The following is a 25726-nucleotide window of genomic DNA, read 5'->3' on the forward strand; positions in this document are numbered from 1 at the left end:
CCCCTCCTTCCACTGCTAAAAAGTTGGACTTGGACTAATGCTCTACTAGTAATGCATGAAGATGACCGTAAGCATGGCGACTGCCACGGCTACCACATATCACTGGCCATGACCGACGCGGTATGCTCAACCCACATTTACTGTTAACGTCTTATTGCTGTAAATGAAAAGGAAGTAGACATGTAGGCCTGATGATTATTTAGTGAATACGTATTGCATACCTGGTATTGTAATTATCACTGTACAATTGATGCTTGTAATATATTTGTTTAATCATGTGAACAAAAATAAAAACAGATTAAAAAAAAATGGAATGTAGGGGAGTGGGGAACATATCCCAGATGTTTGGCAAATATAGGACAAGACAGATCGCATCCACCACTTCCAGACACTCGGGCGGTAAGAGTTTCTAGGGCCTTTGGTGTTTGGAGGACACAGTGGAAGTTAAAAGATGCCTGGAGACCGTTACAGCCAACTCTAATGATCTTTTTATTCTCCCTATGCACACATGACGTACATACAGTCAGGCAGTGGTACACTATGCTCAAATGACTTACAACTAAAAATCACTCAAGTATTTAAGAAAGTCAATTTTTGACCAATATCCACTGATGATAAATATTTCTTGTGAGATAACACGCACTGCCATTATGGAAACTACAGGGTACTTACTATCTTAGAAGACCAACCTTTCTGTTACTTCAGTGAGAACAACAAATTTGCTTCAAATAGATTAATACAGTTGGGAGCATTCAAAACAGTCATATGTGGATATTTCATTAGGACAGCAGTGGGGATAAGGTAGAAGCTAGTGGGAGAATTGATAAAACTGAATACCTTACTTAAAACATTGATGTAAATGTGCTTATAGTTCCTAATTGAAAAAGAACTTCTGTTGGAAGCCAAGGAGAAATATGATGTCCCAGTGGAGAGACTTTGTGGTTGTGACCATAGGAATTACCTAGAATGTATAAACAGAAGGCAACAAAGCAGGATAGCTTTAAGTTTGGTTGACTAGACTGGGATTGAGTTGTGTTTCAGTAACAGAATTGAAAAATGATATCAGGGGACATAATATAGACCACAGAAGACATCAACAAGGAATTTCTAACTTGCTACTCCATGCTTTATGAGAGAATAGAGAGTGCAATTCAGATAAATGTAGCTGAATATACAAGTGCTGTAGAGCTGAGAAGCTTACCTCAAGAAAAATAGATTGCATTTGACCATCTGATATCGGACACTGATATAAAGAAGGCCTTATGTTGCATACCAACAGGAAAGGTTTTAGGTTCTGATGAGTTGCCCATCGAATTCTACCAGACATATGCCTACATTTTGATTCCCCAACTCATGCTTATTATTGCTGTAGCCCTGGAGGCCAGTTGACTCCCATGATCAATATGCCAAGCTTTAATAGTCTCCTTGATGAAGCCCAGATGGGATCCTACATACAGAGCTGACTATAGTAAACACTGGCTATCAGGTCCTTAGCAAACTTTAAGCCAGGAGACTACAGCCGTGGTTACCTACAGTAGTTCATCCAGATCAAAACCGGTTTACACCTGGTAGGAACTCGGTGTTAAACATTTGGAGACTGATGAGAGCAATGGACGAACCACCCCCAAAGCTAACAAATGCTATGATGCGCTCAGTTAAAATTAAGAAGACTTTCGATATGCTTAATTGGCAGTTGCTATTGAAATTGCTACAACGCGTGGGGTCTGTAATCTGATTACAAAATGGAAGAAATTACTATACTTAAATTATGCAGCTGAAGTGAGAACAGGGCAGTTATTATTGGAGATATTTCAAGGTGCATGGGACACCTGTCAGGCATGCCTAGTATCACTGCGTTAGTGATGAAACCATTAGTGGCAGCAGTGAGAACCAGCATTTGCAATGCAATATGTCTTGCATTTACAAGAGTTTGAGCTATTGGCATTGTAAATGACAATGCCTTTTATTTATGGGTGGTTTTTAAATCAGATAAATAAAAGGCATTGTTAATTACTATGTCATTTCAAATGTGTTTGGTGCCTTTGCAATAAATATTTTTTTTTAAAGCCTTAGGAAAGAGCGTGTCCTTCCTGCAAGAGCAGGCAGGACAAAGCTATTTGAGGAAATAGTGCTCAGAGGCTGTAATTAAAGCCTACAGGATAACAACTCACGTAACGGGGGGTATTTTCATGGGACGTTAACAAAATGAGACAAGGCGGTACTAAGGAGGGACTAGTAATCCTATTAACCAATGAAAAGCCACAGTTTACAGTGGACAATGATACAAGCCAATGAAAAATATGAGCAGAGAGTGGGAGGAGCTTCAAGTCCATACCTGAATACAGCATTCCTCGCAGCACATGCACTGTCCAGGCTCAACCTAAAAATGGGCTCAGTGAGCACTTAATGCTGTGGGACAAAGGCTATGTAATCTAAATATACTCAGATGATTTATATCTGGTTTTGCAAGATGGCGGAGCTGGCATGGCTAGAAAGGAGCTGTCATGATTTTGGATAACTGGACCAAAACATACACATTCCCCCTTAAACTGGTTCAAAATAGTTCACCAACAGAGGAGGGCATAACATGGGAACCTCATACGTTTATATATAAGATATGAGAGGTGGGAATCTGGTAAAAATACTTACAGTGCCAAATGGCAGCTTAGACTCCTGGAACATAGCTACCGCTTCAGTGATGGGGCACATAGGAATGGCAAAAATGATTGAGCTCAACCACCTTCTATACCACTGCTTCTGGCCTGAGTTCGCAAATCCTTTCAAAGACGATGACCTTTTTATAAGCTGAACTAATCTGAAACGCTTACAGACATTGGGTGATGCTAAATAAATGTAAACTATCTAAAGAAGAGGGAGGATTGTGCATGCCTCGTTTTGAAATGTATTAGTTGGTAGAACAACTGTAGTGGATGTCAAAATAAATGCAACTGTCAGATTCCAGGCTCATAGAAACATCAGCCAAGCGAGGACAGCTAACTTACATGCTAATGAGCAAGCACACACCGACTACCCCACATTGCTTGAAACGGGGATACGCAGTTAGAGGCAGGTCCTTATTAGGATTAGGACGTACCCAAGGTATGCGCCTGCCCTCTCTGGGATTGCACTTCCTAAGTCCAGTGACTACTTCACTGCAGCGCAGCTGCGGCCTTAGACAAGAATAGGTTTGGCTACAGCTTGAGATTACCATGACCGCAGGTTCAGGCTTATTCACAAGTTGATAGAAAAAGAAGGCTCCCCAGGGTAAAGTGTCTGCAGATTAACTTGCTGAGAAGCATATTTGGGAATGTATGGTGGTGACCCAAACCTAGAACAACTAACACATCAATTCCTAGAATTACTTTACACTAATTTGTGGCAGACCTTTATTTTTTATGACAAAGGATGGGATCAGATCTTACTGTGTACACATCAGGTTTCATGCAATGCAAGCTTCAAGTGCAAGCAATTTAACTAGCTCATTGATCATATTTAGCTACCAAAAGCCAAATCTCAGTAACAGCATGATTAACATCCCTCTGATGTGCTCAGAGTGAAGCAGGAATCCTCCTCATGGCCTGGGACCGCCCTGCCAATGTCTTGTACTGGGAGCGAGTCACATTGCCACTGGAGACAACACTGGGGACCAAGGGAGGCAGTATAACCTGGCGGATGCTTGTTGGGGCAGTTTATCTGTCCTAAAGCAACGTAATGGCAGGCGGTAAGTTGATAGATAGGCATTGTCAAAATAAAACCATAGGAGGACAATGAGATGAAAAGAACTTTAACACGGTGCCGGACACAACACTTTGGAAAGCATAAATTCCGAATAGCGTTTAATGCAAACTAGAAGGCCGCAAAGCATAAGATCAAACACAATTGTGATTTCACCTGACCAGGGCCCTCAGAAAATGTTCAGTTGGAGCTAAGTGCTGAAAAACAAGTAAAATCGACCTGGTGTATATATACTGTTTCCGTCAACGCAAGCCAGTGCATTATTGTCATGGAACAAAAACTTGTTACTGTCAGTGCAAACCTATCTAATGTACATGTGTCAGGATCTTCCTCTCAAGGAAGCACAGAACAGACTTGAAGAGAAGTTATTATTTGTGTATACAATGCAGGTCTTTTCATTATTTTGACAACAATTTGCTTCTCTCACAAGGTTTGAAAAGAAAGTTACACTGTTGGAAAATGTGCAGAGTACAATGCTGAACTACTATGGTCGTGAAAGTGAAAGTGATACAAGTATTTCAAGGTCACAGTCTAACAAATGCTACATCCATATTCGATCAATAGTTGAGCCATTCATGAAACCTATGCAGTTGTTTGCATAGCACCTCATAGAAGTAGGTGAACACAATGGGGACTATTCACAAAGGTAACTTGTACTTGTGAGTAATTTGTAATTGTAATTAACTCTTACAGTATTGCATAACTTTGCAACTTCTGGCTGTTCACAAAATCTGAGTGTAAATTTCCTCAAAAGTGCAGAGATACACATCTCCAGCCCCGGAAACAGAGGGTGAATCCGCATTTACCAGTGTAAGACATTACTTCAGAAAAGAAACATTAATAAGTCCAGCACCACTCATGGCCCACCTCTCGCACTACAATACGTCCCATAAAAAATAACTGGGTAGGAACTTAAAATAAAACCCCATAAGTAATAATGGTAAACAAGATTTTTTTAAATAGTTACAAATATAAATAAATGTGATTTAATGTTAAAATTATATTTGATTATAACATATTTCGATAACCTTTTTAAATTTATAAATTAATGCAAGATTATTTCTTAATTAAAATATAACGAAGGGGGGAGGAGCTTCGCGCGCATCCAAGATGGCTGCGTGAGCTAAAGGCTCCCGAGACCCTCGTACCCTCCCGCATATATCGTGTCACTGATCCTGTTTGCGGTTGAGTGTCTGAGTAGATGAACCACGGAAGAAGTGAAAGCTGAAAACTGCGTCCCGATCGGACCCTGGGGGCCGGAGTTGTGGTGTGGAGAAGTCTGCGGCCTACCCCTCCTGGATGCCCGGCGCTTGAGTTGGCATGGTGCCCGAGGTGTAATTTAACAAAACATCGGCACAGGTTCGCGGAGGCGACCGGTCCAGTCTCACTTTCACTTTCGGTTTTGGCACTTGGACTGGTTTTGAGTCGGGAGATGCCTCATTGTGGCGGCGGCTCGTATCCCTGTTGGTGCCTGAGCGTTTCAGACAATATACGAGGTGTCGGACTTTAGCCTGGGGGCACGCCGTCCTTTGTTTGGGCTAATTAGAGTGCGTAGGGCCGTTTTGTGCTTTCGCTTTTCTACATTGGAGCCGAAATAGACATTGGGCGAATATCCTGGAAGATAGATCCTATCTATTGCTTGCTAGACCGGAGACTTGTTCCCCCTTCTCCTGAATTGGGCACCGACTTGAGATTGTCCTGAAATGGCGTGCAAATCGGAGGGGGACAAGCAGAAGTTGAAAACCACCAGAAGGGGTAGATATACTCAATCAAATGTCATGGATCGATAAGCCCAAGTTTAAGGGTCGCCCAGTGTACCGGGTAGGTCGCTGGAGGAGGCGAAGGATTCTTCGGCTCCGGCAACCGAACTGACGTTGCAGGAAGTTATGTCCGCCATTGACGGCATTAGGCCATCCATTGGGAAGCAAATGGAGACCTTGGCACATAAGTTGGACACTGTGGCTATTGATGTGAACCTGGTTCGCACGGACCTTACAAAGACAAATGGGAAGGTCAAATCGTTAGATATAAAGACATCGAGTTTAACGGATGACGTCGTCGAGTTCAGACCGACGTCCGAAATCTGAGGGCCTCGAATGACATTGTTGTCCGTCACCTTGAGGACTTTGAAGGGAGGGCCCGAATGAATAATGTCCGTATAATTAGAGTTCCGGAAAAAAGAGAGGATCAAGCGGCCAACCTTTTTATGGAAGACCTTATTATCAACAATCTAAAGCCCAACGGACTGAGCAAGTTCTTTACTTTGGAGCGAGCCCACAGGGTCCTTGGTGGTAGACCGAAAGTGGACGCCCCGCCGAGGCCTATTATAGCGCAGATTTTTAACTTTCGAGATAGAGACGCTATCCTCCAGGCCTCTCGAGCGGGTGGGCCCTTGAAGTTTGAGAACTCAACTATCAGCTTTTATTCGGACTTCACTCAAGCGGTCCAAAAACAAAGACTCCGTTTTCTGGGGGTGAAGAGGAGATTTCGTTTTTCAGAAAGGCCTTATATTGCAAGACATTTGTATTGATGTGCTGGACTCGGATGGGGGGTGGGTTTTCTTTCTGTTTTATGATATGGTAGGGGGTTGAGGTTGATGAGCTGGAATGTTAATGGGTTGGGGGACAAGATTAAACGTGAGGTGGTGTTGCAACTCCTGAAACGGCACTCTCCGGACGTGGTTTTACTTCAAGAAACCCACTTGGTTGGTAATACATGGCATGCCATGAATAGAAAGGGATATCGTTTGGTGGCTCATGCTGGGTTCTCATCTGGGTCCATGGGGGGTTGGAATCCTCATTAAGAATCCTCTTCCATTCGAGGTGGAGTCAACGTTCCTCGATGATAGAGGGCTCTAAGTGGCTGTATCGGGACGGTGGGAGGGTCGCACGCTTTCCCTGGTGTCTGTTTTTGTTCCTCCTGGCCTGCAGTCTACTACCTTTGCTGACCTGGGACGGGTTCTACTCGAAACTGGGGGGTTTCTGATACTGGGTGGCGATTTTAATGCAGTGGTATCTAGTGTGTTGGATAGGCATCCACCTAGAGATCTCGGGGGGGGGGGGGCTCATGGCTGGCTGCCTGACTTCATTGACACGATGGAAATGGTGGACTGCTGGAGGTTCTCCACACTACTCAGCAACAGTATACTTTTTTTTCGGGCGCCCATGGTAGTCTCTCCAGGATAGATTATGTGTTAGTGCCGGCTGCACAGGCATCCTATGTTGCGGTGGTCAGACATATGGCTCGGGGTATTTCCGATCACTCTCCGCTTTGGTTTTGGTTCGAACTGGCACCGGGCTCTGAGGGAGGGATAGCTCCTATTAACCCTTGGTATCTTCGTAACCCAAAGACTCGCAATGCGCTTGTAAAGGCATTGGAACATTATTTCCGTGAAAATGAGGGTTCTGTGTCTTACTCAATATCGCTGCGGGAGGCTTTCAAGACAGTACTTAGGGGTCAAGCTCTCTCTTTAATTGCTGGTGTTAAAAAACAGAAGGAAGAGGACGCGGTGAGGATAGAGACGGAGATAGCTGATTTGGAATTGGAATTGGAGCAAGAGATTACCGGCTCTAGATTGCATGTCCTGCAATTGAAGCAGCTGGAATATAGAACGTTGGTAACGGATGGTGCGAAGGCCCTTAGTCGGGAACAACAGGGGTGTCTCTATGACGTTGGGGACAAGGCTGGCAAATAATTGCATGGTTGGACAGGAAAGACAGAGCTGGTCGTGTTGTACCAGAAATTGAGACCGAGAGTGGGGTTCTGGTCACCGACCCGCAGGAGATAGTGGCATGCTTCGCTGATCACTTTCGCTCTGTGTACTCTTCCGTGTCGGATAGACCGGAGGAGGACTCATGCTTGTTGTTGCGAGATATTGCGCTCCCGTGCCTGTCTGAGGCTGACCCGGACCTTATGGACGGTAAAATCACTGCAGATGAGGTAGCGTTAGCAATGCGCTCCCTGAACTCTGGAAAGCGATGGGTCCCAACGGTCTCCCGATTGAGCTTTACAAGCTTTGCCCGGATAGGATTGCTCCGTATTTGAGAGACATGTTCCTGGAATCCCGTGATCGTCGTCTCCTCCCCCGTGATCAGAGATTGGCATCGATTGTGGTAATTCATAAGGAAGGGAAACCGAGGAATAGGTGTGCTTCGTATCGGCCGATCTCATTGTTAAATTCTGAACCAAAGATTCTTGCTAAGTTGTTGGCTAATAGACTAATCAAGGTTATTAGCGATCTGGTTCACCCAGATCAAACTGGCTTTATCCCGCACAGGAATACGGCGTTGAACCTTAGACGCCTGCACGGGGTTCTTGCGAGGGCCATTAGATGCCACAATGGCGTTTGATACTATTGAATGGGCGTATTTGTGGGCGGTGCTAGCTAAATTTGGTTTTGGTTCGGATTTCATTAGCTGGGTGCGTCTTCTTTATGCAGACCCTCTTGTCCAGATAGTGGTTAATGGTCGTGTCTCGGAGCCATTTTGTCTCAGGCAAGGTACTCGCCAGGGTTGCCCGTTGTCTCCTCTTTTATTCGCGTTGGCCCTCGAGCCTCTCGCGGCTTGGATCCGTTGGGAGCTCTCGATGAAGGGTATTAATTGGTCTCCGCAGTTTGAAGATCGTATTTCATTATATGCAGACGACATCTTGCTGTATTTGACCTCCCCCAGGAAATCTTTGATAGTACTCTGTGATGTTCTGACCTCCTTCGTAGAAACTCTGGCTTGGTCATTAACTTGGCGAAATCCTATCTGTACGTTCTTAGTGGCGAGATACCGATCCTACCGCGTAACTCTCCTATCCAAATAGCACAAGAGGGGTTCAAGTATCTAGGAATTAATGTTTTGATGGACCCCGTCGTTCGATACGAAAGGAACCTTCTCCCTCCTTTGACTCGGCTAAAGCGAGATGTTGCGGGCTGGCGGAAACTCCCGTTGTCGACGCTTGGGCAGGCGGCCCTTTTCAAAATGATGTCGCTCCCTCGTTTTCTGTATGCCCTTCAGAACACGCTTGATATCGTCCCATCTAGTTACTTTCGTGTGGTGGAGGGACTACAAAGGAAACTGTTGTGGGATGGAAGACCGCGGATTGCACTGGCTAAATTAACGCTCCCTTGGTATGATGGGGGCATGGCTCTCCCTGATATTAAGAGATATTATTGGGCTTCGCAGTTGGGAGCCATTAATCACGGTATGTACGGCCCTGGTTTTGCCATGGATAGGTGGCTACTTCCTGGGGGCAATTATTATAGAGCGTTGTACACTAAATCTGTGGTGAAGACTTTGACGGGGCCTACCAAGACGGCTGTGCGGATCTGGCGCGACGCTACCAGTTTGTTAGAGTGGAAGGACTGTCTGACTTTGGCTACCCCGCTTTTCGGCTCTGATAAGTTTGGTAAACTGTGGAACACTAAAGGGTTCGACAAGTGGGATCTCATTGGCATCTCCAAGGTGGGAGACCTATGGGTGAAGGGACAGGTGAAATAGTTTGCGGCCTTGCAGACCGAGCTTGAATTGGGAGGGACGGAATACTTCCGTTATGCTCAGGTCCGGCATGCGCTAATGTCTGTTTTTCCGGAGGGGGAGGTGATACCGGAGTCTACCCCGTTAAAAGATCGCATCTTGGATGGCCATATGCCTGATAGTACCATTTCCCTGGTGTGCAAGAAACTGGGCGGACCTTCTATCGCAAATGCATGATCAGTGGACCCATGACGGCCTTGAGCTTGACGATGAAGCCTGGCAGTCTGCGATCTCCTCACCAAAGGAGGTCGCGATTCCAACACGACTGAGACTAGTCCAGCTCAAAATACTACATAGGGTCTATGTCACGGGTCCCCGTCTGGTCAGGATGGGTTTTTCTGGGGAAGGTCTGTGTCAGCGGGGTTGCGGTCAGTTGGGGACGTTCCTCCATATTATCTGGGAATGTCGGGAAGTGTTTGACTATTGGAGTAGGGTTCATGACGTGATGCAGGAGGTTACGGGTGTGGCTCTCTTACCGGAGGCCAGACGCTGTTTGTTGAATGTTTGGGAGCCCACTGATCATAATGTGGCACAGATTCAATGGATGACTATAGGGGCCATGATTGCCAAACGGAACATTGCACAGTTGTGGGGGTCCCAGAGGCCTCCCACTCTTGAGCTGTGGGTAGAAAACATGGATTGGTGCATGTTCCGGGAGAAACCGGTGCACTTAGCTCGGGGTCGCCCCCGGAAATGGCATAAGGTATGGGGTCCTTGCAATCGATATAGAGGGGACATATGCGTACCACCTGTGGCTGCGGTCCTTGATGTCCCGCTTTCCCCCTGACCCCTTATTGTTACTGATAATTTTCGTAGGATTTCTGTGCTCTATTCTCCCCCCCCTTCCCTCGTCAATACATTGTTTATTGTAATGTTTGATGATATGACGCTCAGCTCTCGTAGAGTCCTTACATTCTTATGTTTTGTACATGCCTTGCTTTGTTTTTCAATAAAAAGAAATAAAAAAAATTATATATATATATATATATATATATATATATATATATATATATATATATATATATAACAAAGCTACTTTTAATTAATACTGGGCCAGATGTACGACCAATTTTAGCATGCGCACACGGGTTAGCGATCCGTTTGCGCATGCTAAAATTGGAATGGCCATGTATTAACACAATTTTGCGATTCACATATGAATTGCGACCACAATTGCAGTTGCAAAACACTCACAAATTACAACCCTCTTCTAGAAGATAGGGAATGGAGTCGCAAATGGGAAGGGTCCCAATGGGACCCCTTCCCCTTTGTGACAGCCTCTGAAAATATTTTTTAAGGGCAGGCAGTGGTCCTAGGAACCACTGCCTGCCCTTAAAAATTTAACGAAGATGTTTCTTTTTTTATTACGCATCCCGTTTTTCTTTAAGGAAAACTGCCTGCACTAAAAAAAACTAAAAAAAACAGCTTTATTTAAAAGCAGTCGCAGACATGATGGTCTGCTGAGCCCAGCAGGCCACCATACCTGGGAGGGCCTGCTATTCCCAATAGGCTTGCCAATTGCGAGAGGCTCATTAATATTCATGAGCCTCGCAATTTGTGACCCCATTGGGAATCGCAAACACACTGTTGTACATCCAGTTTTGCGACTCGCAAATTGAAAGCCACAATTGCGAGTCGCAGAATTGCTGGTCGTACATCTGGCCCACTATGCATTAAAAATTAAAGTCCTGTAGACTTTTTTCTTCTGTTCGACATTTAAAATAAATATATACAATTAATTTAAATTAATATTAACATAACCATATTTTAATAATCTATTATAAAGTTTGATAAACGTATTTTTCTCTCCCTATAAATTACCATTGGGAGATCTCCTCCTTGACTGTGTTGTCTCTCTGATAAAATATAGTGGCAAGTAAAAATAAAAAGTTTATTTACCTAAAAATATATAGTAAATATATTCTATCGCTCTATTCCTCCTCTTTATTATGAAGTATTCCAGTGGGCTAAATTGGGTTAACACTGCCCTGTTGCTGTCATTTCTTATGAACAAAAAGAGAACAGGTCGGGTTGTGTCAGGGAAACATTTCCACACAGGCCTGGAGAAATCTACTCTCCCACTCACTATGATGAGTCAGATTTTATCAGGGGAGCTATTTTTGGGGCTTATAAGCCAGTTCTGGAGAACTGACAAAGAACATTTGTTCTGTTCGCAATAAAGATTACTTTAAATCTTGTTTTTATCTTGTCAGATGTGCTGTATGTTCACAGATGAAGGTCAAATGTCAGCTTGTGTTTTCTTGCAAGTTAGAGGATTTTGTAAAGTGAACTGTGACAATTGTGCTGTACACCTAGTGTAAAATGAAAGGCTGTTGGATGTCTGTTTTTCTTCCTAACACACAACATTGAAAAAGCTTGTAAATGAACTGTACACATATTTCGAAATACATTTCAGTAGTTAGGAACGCACATTTTTAGTAAGTCTGTGTGATTTTAACAAATATTTTAATAGGATGAAAACTAATCTGAATGCTTCACTTGGTGATGTGCACATGAGAAATATTTTTGCTTATACCCAATTTCCTCACATTATTGTTCTCACGCTAAATAGTTTAATCAGCAAAACTTCATGTCAGTGGGAAAGTGTGTGGCCATTTCGATAAAAAATGTGTTGTCTGTAAATGACAGTGAACTACCACATCATTCTTTAGTGATATATTTATTAAAAGCGAGTTTTTTAAATGAGAACTGAGACATGTTGCTCCTTCTCCCCGATGACAATGCTATTGGTGAACTAAGAGGGGCCATGTGTACCCTATATGTGGGCTAGATTTGTATTATACATGCCGCAAAGGTTTAGTCTATTACATCAAAGAGAAGATTTTTTTTTGCACAGCAGAGATACTGAACTCGCATATTTGAAGGTACTCTCATATGTCATAAAGAAGAAAAAGGCAAGTCTATAAAATGATATATTTGCCAGGCATCACACAATTTGAGAACAGTTAACAGGTCAAGTACAAAACAGTTAGGTCGAGTAGATTTTTTACGTCACTATCTGTTCAGGTCTGGTAACTTTTTAATGATTTTTCAATGCCTGCCACATTACACACATAGTCTGCGCTTGTAGTGCATCCTCAATAGCACAACCATCTGGGCTCTTATCTCTGTTGACCCCATGTGGTCTTCCTTTACTGGCAGTTCTGGAGGCGCGATACAACCGACAATTAAGTCCTCTTTTTCAAGAGTTCCTCAAAAGCCTAACATTTACCAAGATTGGTCCTAGAAAGGAAAAAATCAAGGCCATTAAAAAGTGTTTGTCACTTAAAGTCAACATGCAACCAAAGGCGCTCATAAAAATGCTTGGCAACATTTAGTGATCAAAAAGGGGTAGGATTCAAAACCAGAACCAAACCAAAACCATATGCTTTCAAAACCAGTAGTATACAAATTGTATTATTCCTCATGCCCCTTCCAGTGATGTCAGTGGCTCAAAATTAAACTGACAACTTTCCTGTGATGCCAAAGGTTGTGTGATGTCACTTCCTGTGATGTTACTGGGAAACCAGTAGTGTGATGTCAAGCCCTTTGATGGCGTACCAGTTATAAATGTGGTGATGTCACTGATACCACTGAGGCTTGAATCTCACCCTCCAAACTGTTCTGTTGGGAAACATGTTGGCATCAAAATATTGTTTAGGGCAGGAACGTGATGATATTTGCTTCTTTACCATCTTTTTCTGTTTCTTTTTCCTAGTATGATAGTGGAATATCATGATGTTGCTGCTATTCATTGGGATTGGAAAATTGGTAGGTATCTGAAGTCAAATATAAAAGAATAAAAGAATGGGGTAGGAACTTAAAATAAAACCCCATAAGAAATAATGGTAAACTATTTTTTTAAATAGTTACAAATTTAAATAAATTCGATCTAATGTTCACATTATATTTGATTATAACATATTTCAATAACCATTTTACATTTATAAATTAATGCAAGATTATATTTTTATTAACATTTAATGAAGCTACTTTTAATTAATACTATACATTAATAATTAAAGTCCTGTAGACTTTTTCTTCTGTTCTACATTTAAAATAAATATATACAATTCATTTCAATTGAGTTTGATTGAATTTTTGTATTTCATTGTGCCTGTTATCGTCATGCGTGCATCTTGAGGTATTTAATAGTTCAGCAGCTTAAAGTAGTTTTGAGACTAGTAGCTACTTCTGTATTAGTTAGCTCTATTGCTTTTAGCAATAAGGTATATCTATTTATCAATGGATTTAAGGTCCCATCAAGATGCACAAAGACAGATTTTCTTGGTGATTTATTTGGAAACCTTTCGATAGGTAGGTTTCTGAGTGATGCTCTGTAACTTATACTTTATTTATATTGTCATTTGTAATCAGAGAAAACAGCATAGAATCTGGTCGATACCAGGTTGGATAGTGTGTACTAATACTAGTAGCTATGTTTGGAGCCATGTCCAGATGGTATATATGTTTTTGTGAGGTGCCTCTGCAAGGGATCCCACCAGCTACATAGGAAGGGTGCCATGGGACCCAGTACTACAAGGAAAATAAGCTTTTCTAACTACCTCCCCGCTTGAAGTAAAACACAGCGATAATTACATCCTCCTCTCCTTTCTCTTCCCATTGCATATGCACTGAGGACTAGGCCTGACCTCCCTCCTTCAAGCATCCCAATCAAAACCGTTTTATTTCGAAAATTCCTTTAAGATAAGACATTTGCCTACGGTCCCTAGTTTTTTAATGATACATGTTTTCATTATGCTCCTCATAGAGACTGTTGCTAATTGGCTGTGAATAAAGCCTGGGGTATTCTGTAAAGTTGGAGGGGAGTGGTTTGTCCTGCCAGTGGTTGCATGGTGTGAACTGGGCTGAAATAAAGACCTCTTTTCTTCTTCAAGAGCATCTGTGTTTGGAAAACCTAGCATGCGTCTCCTCTGGCATAGGCTGTTAATAGGGATGGATGAAGCCTATGTTAGTAGATTTGTAGAGCGCAGCTTTTCACCTGTGGCACCAGGAGGGTGTTATCTGAGTCTGTCTGAGGACGATGGAGGGACTAGTGTAATAGTCGAAGAACCAGGTCTTCAGCTTCTTTCTGAATTCCAGCAGCAATGTGAAGGTCCTGATGTGGACCGAGAGGTCGTTCATGGACTTCGCTGCAAGATGGAAGAAGAATCCGCCTCCGGCTCTACTTCTGCATATACGGGGTGCGTGGGCGAGTGAGAGAGAGGCAGAGCGAAGATGCATGGATGGTTGGTGGAAGTGGAGGTGATTGTCGAAGTACGAGGGTCCGGTACTGTGCAATGCCTTGAATACTTGTGTGAGGAGCTTGAATTGCCATCATTTCTGGACCGGGAGCTAGTGTAGCTGCCTGAGGTGGGGGAGGTGATGTGGGTGTGACAAGAATGGTCAAAGAAGAGTCTGGCTGTATTCTGGATGGTCTGGAGTCTTTGAAGGAGGTGGGTTGCTATTCCTACATAGAGTGTGTTGCTGTCATCCAGTCTGCATGTGACAAGAGCCTGGGTGACAGTGCTCCTTGAGTCTAGGGGGAGCCACTTGAAGATTTTGCATAGCATGTGCTGGATGATGAAGCAGCAGGATGTAACGGCATTGATTTTTGATACCACGGAGAGTCTACTGTTGAGGATGACTCTCATGTTTCTGGCACGCTCAGTTGGGGTCGTGGTGTGGTGGAGCTCTGAGGGATACCATGAGGAGTCCTAAGGGGTGTTCTAGCTTCCAAAAATCAGCACCTCCGTGTTGTCGGGTTTGAGCTTCAAGCAGTTCTCCTTCATCCAGTCTGCAAAGCCTACATCCTCTAACTGTTGTTACCTGCCTTCAGGTAGGTCATCTTGACTCTGACGCTTCTGAGATTTTTGTTTTGTTTTCTTTTTAATTCCCATTCTTCTTTTTAGATCATGTCTACTAGACCGTGCATGGTCTGTCTGTTGCAAGGCATTTTGTGGCTTAACTTGACGACAGAGGGGCTTGGAGCTTGGTCATTGCTTACCAGCACTTGACTTTATTTGTCACTCTCATTTGCCTGCTTCATATTTGTGTCCCAGCTTCTCAGCCTTGTGCTTGTCCCTCCCATGGAGCATTGCCTCTTTACCATGTGTTTGTTTGCGTGGCGTCTGTAGTCCATATTAGGGGACTGCTTTTTTCTTTTTCTGTAAACACTCATAGAGAGTGAACATATTTTCAAGTTGCCTCCATCCTATGCTCCCCCCGCCCCCAGTGCATCCCTGTATGCTCTTCCTTGCCCCACTCTCTTTTGCATTCGCCCATGTTCTTTTCTGTGCTGTATCCGCCACTTGCCCTGCCCTGTGTTGCTTCGGTGTCGCCCTGCGAATGTTGCTTCCACATCCAACAGCATCCCCTGTGTTGCTTCTGTGTCCCTGTCCTCCTCTGTGTTTCTTCCATGCTCCCTCCTACCCCTGTGTTGCTTCTGACCTTCTCTGTTCCTTCGCCCCCCCATAGTTCCTCTTCATCGCCTCCTTTATAAAACATTTAAAAACTTTGCTTTTAGCTTCCAATCCTACTTGGATTGGTAACTAAATACAAAAACAATAGCAGCTTCATCATTTTGTACATGTGCATTGACGTGGTGTGTGCACACCTACAAAATGATGCGGACGCCAGCGTAAATGTTTTTTTTCTGTTTTATTTAGTCATACTGCACAGTAGCAAAGAAGCTGAGCAGTGTGGCTAAAAGCCACTGGCAAAGCCATTTTGTCACACAGGCGAGACCTGTTGGCTATGCAATGCTTGTTATGGTACTGTGATGCATAGGCTTATGACAGACCTGCCAGCTTGTGCCACACAATATTGCCTCTCTTCAGAATCTCTTGGTGACTAGCTGAAATCACATGATGTGCCCAGAGTGAGTTGGGAGCCCCTGTTGGGAGCAGGTTTCCATTGTGGACGCTCTGCGCTGCCAGCGTCAATCAGTGGGGTTTAAAACCTCTCCAGGATGTCGGTGGCGGCCTCACAAGCCTTTGGAATTTGTTTTAGTGGAGAGTGAGGAGGGTCTGCTAGAGCAGCACTGGATGTAGGGTTGCGGGTTAGTGCTTCAGCACCCCCAAAATAACCATACTGAAGTTCAGAAGAATAAGGAGCAATAAATAAGGAAACATCAAGAAGTTTATTTTTCAGCTGGTTATATTTGATGTGCTTTCAAAGACAGAGGTCAAACCTAGGCTGATGGCTTAGTGGACTAATGGGTCCACTGTAAGGGCCTGTGTTTGACTTCATGGTCACAGGTTCAATTCCCAGCTGGTCCACTCAGCCTTTATCCATCTGAGGTAGATAAAATGAGTACCATTGAGTTGGGTTACAATTAACATCTGTTATTCAGCGCTAAGATGCCCCCGGGTGAACGTGCGCTTTACAAATACACATGATAAATATCAAGCTATATGTTCTGACAAACTACTGCCTTTTCTTTTAACATGGAGACTGGTGTTTACTTTTCTTTCTCTCACTGTAAATTCTGAGGATATTGTAAAGTGAACTATCTGATAATCTTGCTGAGTTACAGGGAGTGGGGTAGGAAAAGCTGTTGGATGTCTAGCGTTTTAAACATGCAAATACCTTTAAATTAATTGTGTAATTTAATTGTGAAAATATCTCAGCAGTTAAGAAAGCAGAAATTAAATACATTTGTTTTGTTATTCTGAAGTGTAATGTAAACAAGGATTTCAATTGGATTGTTAGAAATTGGGTTTCTGGTTGGGTAGGGCATGCACCTAGGCCAAGCAAAACCTACCACTCCAGTCAGGGCAAGTAAGTTACACACCAAAGATAACCTGTACCCACCCTCTGGTAGCTTGGCGCAGAGCAGTAAGTCTTATCAGAGGCAATATGTAAAGCGTTTGCGAAACACACTCGCACCAGTAATGCAATAAATACACTACAAAAGAGACTCCACACAAGATTATATAATAATATAGTATATTGTACATAATACAGACCAAAACGACATGAATCATACATAACTGTGCATATTATGTAAATCCTGTGATAATACTCGTTATCCTGACAGTGCAAGAATTGGAGCGACATACATTAGGACATCAAGGCAGCTGCCAGGGGTTCAGGGTCCGACGTGCCATGTGTGCTTTCCAGGTACCTGGTGTAGGGAAGGCATTGATACTGCTCGTAGTGCCAGGACTGGGGATCCCGCGGTAATATTAGTGGGATCGTATTTTCCTAATTATGCCCCTCGGGCGATGGCTTGGAATCACTGCTGGCTCCACCGGCTCCAAGCGTTCTCTATATCTGACTGAAGGGGGTTCCAGACAGCCGGCGATATGAGATGGAGCCACGGGACGTCACATTCCTTCCTAATGTTGGAAGTCGTGGGGCGCCTCTGCTTGGGACAGCATTAGAAAACTGCACGTTGCTTTCTGGCAGCAATAGAGTTACTCAATATATGTTATTCTCACCGGGAGCCATTACTCTCAGCCATCACGAGTTGAGAAGGGGACACGCCGGTCCCTGGGGAAATGCTGTTGTGCTCACCAAGTGCCAAGGAAACAAAATGAAATGCGCTTCTCACAAACTATGAGGTAATAAAGTGCTCACGTACGCGCTGGTTGCACAAGTTAAGGGAAAGTATGTAGCGATCTAAATGAGCTGTATTTAAGAGATAAGATCTGTCAGCCTCAGAACCCTACAGCAGTCCCATTGGCACAGGGACTCTAAGGGAGAAGGGGTCCTCCAGCAAGCCCCTGCAGAACACTAGGTGCGGGGCACAGAGGGCGATAACAAGCAGCAGGCCAGCACATAAGCAAAACAGCTGTCCTCTGGCAAAAAGTCAGTTAGCATCTAGCAGCAGGGCAACAAACAGAAAAGCAGTCCAGAAGAGTCCTTTGATTAGCGCAGACATCCTTTCTGACAGAGGTTCAGGTCCAGTTCTAAAAGTGCTCTAAAAACAGGGGGTAAGAGCCCCAGTACTTATATTCAAATTTGTCTTTATTCAAGGGGTGAGTTCAAAAGAACACGTTGAAGTACACAACAGCCTCATTCAGCCCTGGCTGAAGACATCAGTAGGTGGTAAATAAGCCCGTTGTGTGAGGGCAGGACACAGCCTATACAAATGTAAAGTGTGAACTCCCCTCTCCCTCTCTCCCAGCAAAGGAAGACCATCAGTATGCAGATGAATGCAAATATAACTCAATCACACCCACCCAAACCTTCCTCTGTGATGGCGGTCTGGAAAGTATGCACCAAGTGTAGCTGTCACCCAACCCTAGACGTGGATTGGAGTCAGGCTGCAAAGTACAAAGAGTCATAAGCACAGAGAAAGGTCCACTTTCTAAAAGTGCAATTTCTAAAATAGTAATGTAAGTTCCACCTACACCAGTAAGCAGGATTTATCACTACCATTCTTAACATACCAAACATGGTAACGCCACTTCTTTCAGATCGGAAATTACCACATTAACACATATAAGAGAATTCCCATTGCTACCCTATGAGAGGAGTAGGCCTCACAGTAGAGAGAAACAAAGATAGGTGGTTTGTCACTACCAGGACATGCCACACAATAAAGAGACCTCTTACCTTTTACTTACACAGCACTCTGCCTATAAGGCTACCTGCAGCCTACATTAGGGGTGACCTATATGTAGTAAAAGGGTAGTTAAGGCCTTGGCAAGTAGTTTTAGTTGCCAAGTTAAAGAGCCAGTGAACTGTGCATGCAGGATCTGCAATGGCAGGCTTGAGACAGGCTTGAAAGGCTACTTCTCTGGGTAGCACGAGCAGTGCTACAGGCCACTATTAGCATTCAGTTTACAGGCCCTGGGTATATGGTATACCACTTTACAAGGGACATACATGTAAATCAAATATGCCAAACAGGTGTAAACCAATCATACTATGTTTAGAGGAGAGAGCACATTCAACTTAGCACTGATTAGCAGGAGTAAACTGCCAAGAGTCCTAAAACCAACAAAACAAGAAAGTTTAGGGAGAACCCTGCAAAAAAGGGCAGATCTAACGAGGATTAATACAAATGTATACACTCTGTGATGTGCAAATAATAAATATTTGTTGTAACCCAATTTCCACACATTGTTTGTGCGCTATATTGTCTTACCAGGAAAACTTCACGTTTTCCTAGTAACACAAATTAGTTGCCATTTCAATGGGAAATGTGCTGTCTGTACACGAGTGTGCCACTTTATCATTCTTTAGTGAATTTTATTTGTGACCTTATGCTCCAAAATGCAGCACCAGCTACGTACTACACTCCTCCAACTCTCCTACTGAAGGGGCTACACTTTTTTTCAGTGATGCAACACTGGTGACAGCACCCCCACTCTGAAAATTGTTCCATCATCAGTGGCCCTGCTGCCTTTCCTTGGCCCTCTACCCCTTCATATTTGACCAGGTGGTAAAAGGCTCAAAGACCTGCCCGTACTCCAGACACTGCCGATTCAAGGGCCCAATCCCTCCTCAAACTGTTAAAATAATTTCAAAGTTGGCAGGTTTGTTGTTTTAAAGTGCTTTTAGCGATGGCTGTGCTCACTGCACCTTCAGATGAGATGGTTCCTGTGCTGTAAGAGCTACCTCAGTTCTATAAAACTGTTTTTCCTGTAAGGAAAGGAGATTCTGTGGGCAACCACCACAACTGTACTTTAAGGTCCTTTTAAGTGCCAGAAACCAGCTAGCTTAATGGATTATGGGGACTCTCAAGGTAAATGGCGGAAGAGACAGATATCACATCCTGCCAGCCAGGCCCCTGCCTAAATATATAAATGCGCAGGTTGATAACGAGATCAGCATCCTTCATTTAGTAAGATAACAATATAAAATCACCATTAGACACTGAATATATCTCAGTCGTGCCATGGATCCTCAAAGTGGTAAAAATGCAATATAGATGCAACCTATATATGCTTAAAATGTTTTGCCCCGTCACCCACCAACCACGCACGTAACCTGGGGTTTATCCTGGAGTCAACGCTCTCTATGACTCAGCAAGTCAATGATGTTTCCTCCTCCTGCTTCAACACCCTCTGCATGCTCCACAAAATCTACAGATGGATGGATCCCCACCGAAACCAGAAAGACGGTCATCCAAGCCCTCGTACGCGGCAGACTGGACTACGGCAACGCCCTCTACGCAGAAACCACGGCCAAACTCCAAAAACGACTCCAACGAATACAGAACGCCTGCGCACGCCTCATCCTTGGACTCCCTCGCCACAGCCACATACCGCCCACCTGAGAGACCTGCACTGACTCCCGGTCAACAAGAGGATCACCTTCAAACTCCTCACCCACGCTCACAAAGCTCTCCACAATGATGGACCTGCCTACCTCAACGAACGACTCTCCTTCTACGCCCCGAACCGCCAGCTTCGCTCCACTGACCTCGCCCTCGCCACCGTCCCACTCATCCGCCGAATGACCACTGGCGGCAGATCATTTTCCCACCTCACTGCCAAGACATGGAACACCCTCTCCATCCACCTGCGGCAGACCCAGGACCTGCTGACCTTCAGGAGACTCCTCAAAACCTGGCTGTTCGATCAGTAGCTGCGTCTTTCCCTCTCCCTCCAGCGCCTTGAGACCCTCATGGGTGAGTAGCGCGCTTTACAAATGTCTGATTGATTGATTGAATGGTGCAGAGGAGAAATACTTTTAATCCTCATCGTTTTTTAAGGTCTCGCCTGAGCCAGCGCATGCTCTGCTCTGTGAGACATTTAGTAATTGGCTTTTCAAAGTGCTACCAAAGATTTTCCGGGCCTCCAGCGTGCGGTTACGTGCGCGTGAACGTGCACAGGAGCCATCTGGCTTTTGTAATGGCTCATTAAGCTTTACAGTGCTTAAAACATGCTCCTCCACCCCCTCTCTCTCTCTTCTCTCACTACCCCCTCCCTTCTTCCTGTCCCTCCTCATCAGCTTCATTTTCTCTTAAACAGTATTGTTAGCGTGCTCAATTTCCATCCACAATAAGGTGGGCTGATTTCTGCATTTTACACTATTTTTCTCACAATAGGGATCACAGCCGATTTAACAGTTTATATTTAAAATTTGGGTAAATCTTTATTAATCGCACACAACTTAAAGCAATTTTTGAAGGAGTCATTTTGGGCGGTATTTTGTCTCTGATTTTAAACAACACACACTCCACTACCTTATTGTATCTCTACTTCTCTCTCTTTCTTCCCTCTCTAAATCTCGCTGTACTTAAATAGCTCTCCTCTTTTACTATTTTTGAGGCTTTCTTTCAATCTCACCCCTTTATATGATTTGCTTTCAAAAGCCTTACTTTACTCTCTTTCCCCTTCTTTCTCTCTCTGTATCCCGCTCTACCCTTTAAAATATGCACACATTTGCTTTCAAATTTTACGCCCTCTCTGAATTTGCCTCTTTCCTTTCTCACTACACACTTTCTTTTGTGTATACCCTTTAACACTATTTCTCTCTATCCACCCTTTTTTAATTATTTTTCCTCTATCCTCTTTCTCTCTGTCACTTTGTCTGACTGACTCTGTCTGTTACTCTGTCTGGCTGACTTTGTCTGTCACTCTGGATGACCCAATCAGTCAGAATGTCTGACTGACTCTGTCAGAATGTCTGACTGACTCTGTCTGTCACTCGGTTTGACTGACTGACTCTGTAACTCTGTCTGACTGACTCTGTCACTCTGTCTGACCTACTCTGTCTGTCATTCTGTCTAACTGACTGACTCTGTCACTTTGTCTGACTGACTGACTCTGTCTGTCACTCTGTCTGACTGACTCTGTCTGTCACTCTGTCTGACTGACTGACTCTGTCACTCTGTCTGACTGACTGACTCTGTCACTCTGTCTGACTGACTGACTCTGTCACTCTGTCTGACTGACTGACTATCTCACTCTGTCTGACTGACTATGTCTGTCACTCTGACTGACTGACTCTGTCTGTCACTCTGTCTGACTGACTCTGTCTGACTGACTCTGTCTGTCACTCTGTCTGACTGACTGACTCTGTCACTCTGTCTGACTGACTGACTATCTCACTCTGTCTGACTGACTATGTCTGTCACTCTGACTGACTGATTCTGTATGTCACTCTGTCTGACTGACTCTGTCTGACTCTGTCACTGTCTGACTGACTCTGTCTGTCACTGTCTGACTGACTCTGTCTGTCACTGTCTGACTGACTCTGTCTGTCACTCTGTCTGACTGACTCTGTCGGTCACTCTGTCTGTCTGACTCTGTCTGTCACTCTGTCTGACTGACTCTGTCTGACTGACTGTATGTTACTCTGTCTGACTTACTCTGTCTGACTGACTCTGTCTGTCACTCTGTCTGACTGACTCTGTGTGACTGTCTGATTTACTCTGTCTGACTCTGTCTGTCTCTGTCTTTCTGTCTGTCTGACTGTCTCTGTCAGACTCTGCCTGTCTGTTTGACTCGGTCTGTCTGTCTGACACTGTCTGTCTGTCTGACACTGTCTGTCTGACTGACTCTGTCTGTCACTCTGTCTGACTGACTCTGTCTGTCAATCTGTCTGATTGACTTTGTCTGTGACTGTCTGACTGACTCTGTCTGTGATTGTCTGACTGACTCTGTCTGTCACTCTGTCAGACTGACTCTGTCTGTCACTCTGTCAGACTGACTCTGTCTGTCACTCTGTCTGACTGACTCTGTCTGTTACTTGGTCTGACTGACTTTGTCACTCTGTCTGACTGACTCTGCCTGCCCCTCTGTCTGACTGACTCTGTCTGACTCTATCTGACTCTGTCTGACTCTGCCTATCTGATGTCTGTCTGACTCTATCTGTCTGTCTGACTGTCTGACTCTGTCTGTCTGTCTGACTCTGTCTGTCACTCTGTCTGACTGACTCTGTCTGACTGACTGTATGTTACTCTGTCTGACTTACTCTGTCTGACTGACTCTGTCTGTCACTCTGTCTGACTGACTCTGTGTGACTGTCTGATTTACTCTGTCTGACTCTGTCTGTCTTTCTGTCTGTCTGACTGTCTCTGTCAGACTCTGCCTGTCTGTTTGACTCGGTCTGTCTGTCTGACACTGTCTGTCTGTCTGACACTGTCTGTCTGACTGACTCTGTCTGTCACTCTGTCTGACTGACTCTGTCTGTCAATCTGTCTGATTGACTTTGTCCGTGACTGTCTGACTGACTCTGTCTGTCACTCTGTCAGACTGACTCTGTCTGTCACTCTGTCTGACTGACTGACTCTGTCACTCTGTCTGACTGACTGACTATCTCACTCTGTCTGACTGACTATGTCTGTCACTCTGACTGACTGATTCTGTATGTCACTCTGTCTGACTGACTCTGTCTGACTCTGTCACTGTCTGACTGACTCTGTCTGTCACTGTCTGACTGACTCTGTCTGTCACTGTCTGACTGACTCTGTCTGTCACTCTGTCTGACTGACTCTGTCGGTCACTCTGTCTGTCTGACTCTGTCTGTCACTCTGTCTGACTGACTCTGTCTGACTGACTGTATGTTACTCTGTCTGACTTACTCTGTCTGACTGACTCTGTCTGTCACTCTGTCTGACTGACTCTGTGTGACTGTCTGATTTACTCTGTCTGACTCTGTCTGTCTCTGTCTTTCTGTCTGTCTGACTGTCTCTGTCAGACTCTGCCTGTCTGTTTGACTCGGTCTGTCTGTCTGACACTGTCTGTCTGTCTGACACTGTCTGTCTGACTGACTCTGTCTGTCACTCTGTCTGACTGACTCTGTCTGTCAATCTGTCTGATTGACTTTGTCTGTGACTGTCTGACTGACTCTGTCTGTGATTGTCTGACTGACTCTGTCTGTCACTCTGTCAGACTGACTCTGTCTGTCACTCTGTCAGACTGACTCTGTCTGTCACTCTGTCTGACTGACTCTGTCTGTTACTTGGTCTGACTGACTTTGTCACTCTGTCTGACTGACTCTGCCTGCCCCTCTGTCTGACTGACTCTGTCTGACTCTATCTGACTCTGTCTGACTCTGCCTATCTGATGTCTGTCTGACTCTATCTGTCTGTCTGACTCTGTCTGTCTGTCTGACTCTGTCTGTCACTCTGTCTGACTGACTCTGTCTGACTGACTGTATGTTACTCTGTCTGACTTACTCTGTCTGACTGACTCTGTCTGTCACTCTGTCTGACTGACTCTGTGTGACTGTCTGATTTACTCTGTCTGACTCTGTCTGTCTTTCTGTCTGTCTGACTGTCTCTGTCAGACTCTGCCTGTCTGTTTGACTCGGTCTGTCTGTCTGACACTGTCTGTCTGTCTGACACTGTCTGTCTGACTGACTCTGTCTGTCACTCTGTCTGACTGACTCTGTCTGTCAATCTGTCTGATTGACTTTGTCCGTGACTGTCTGACTGACTCTGTCTGTCACTCTGTCAGACTGACTCTGTCTGTCACTCTGTCTGACTGACTCTGTCTGTTACTTGGTCTGACTGACTTTGTCACTCTGTCTGACTGACTCTGCCTGCCCCTCTGTCTGACTGACTCTGTCTGACTCTATCTGACTCTGTCTGACTCTGCCTATCTGATGTCTGTCTGACTCTATCTGACTGTCTGACTCTGTCTGCCTGTCTGACTCTGTCTGACTCTGTCTGACTCTGTCTGACTCTGTCTGTCTCTGTCTGACTCTGTCTGTCGATGTCTGACTCTGTCTGTCTCTGTCTGTCTATCTGACTCTGTATGCTTCTGTCTATCTGACTCTGTCTGTCTCTGTCTGACTCTGTCTGACTATGTCTGTCTCTGTCTGTCTGACTCTGTCTGACTCTGTCTGTCTGTCTGACTCTGTTGTTCTCTGTCTGTCTGTATGACTCTGTCTATCTGTCTGACTCTGTCTGTCTGTCTGACTCTGTCTGCTTGACTCTGTCTGACTCTGTCTGCCTGTCTGACTCTCTCTGTCTGTCTGACACTGTCTGTCTGACTCTGTCTGACACTGTCTGTCTGACTCTGTCTGTCTGTCTGTCTGTCTCTGTCTGTCTGACTCTGTATGACTTTGTCTGTCTGTCTGACTGACTCTATCTGACTCTGTTAGTCTGACTCTGTCGGACTCTGCCTATCTGTCTCTATGACTCTGTCTGTCTGACACTGTCTGTCTCTGTCTAACTCTGTCTGTCTCTGTCTAACTCTGTTGATCTCTCTCTCTGTCTGTCTCTGTCTGAATCTGCCTGTCTCTGTCAATCTGACTCTATCTGTCTCTGTCTGTCTGACTCTGTCTGACTATGTCTGTCTCTGTCTGTCTGACTCTGTCTGTCTATCTGGCTCTGTCTGTCTGACTCTGTCTGTCTATCTGGCTCAGTCTGACTCTGTATGTCTGTCTGACTCTGTCTGTCTCTGTCTGACTCTGTCTCTCGCTTTCTCTATCTCCACCCTCTCAATTTTATTCTCTTTCCTCTCTCGCTACACCATTTATTCTATGTAAACATTTTCTCTCTCTCGCTCCACAGCACTAATGAGCACCACCCCAGCAAGAGTCAGCACCACCACCGC

The 25726-nt window shown here is 44.5% G+C and overlaps 1 protein-coding gene across 3 annotated transcripts in view; it reads left to right on the forward strand.

Moving 5' to 3' along the window:
* Nucleotides 1–25726, forward strand: part of SLC35F2 (solute carrier family 35 member F2) — a 322015-nt gene that overhangs the window by 242356 nt on the left and 53933 nt on the right. For all 3 annotated transcript variants that reach the window (XM_086935238.1, XM_086935239.1, XM_086935240.1), the window contains exon 6: nucleotides 12976–13028. In XM_086935238.1, coding sequence (XP_086791364.1) covers nucleotides 12976–13028 — 53 coding nt within the window. The remainder of the gene's footprint in view (nucleotides 1–12975; nucleotides 13029–25726) is intronic.

Source organism: Lissotriton vulgaris, chromosome 8, assembly GCF_964263255.1.
Source record: "Lissotriton vulgaris chromosome 8, aLisVul1.2, whole genome shotgun sequence".
In the NCBI taxonomy this organism is placed as follows: domain Eukaryota; kingdom Metazoa; phylum Chordata; class Amphibia; order Caudata; family Salamandridae; genus Lissotriton; species Lissotriton vulgaris.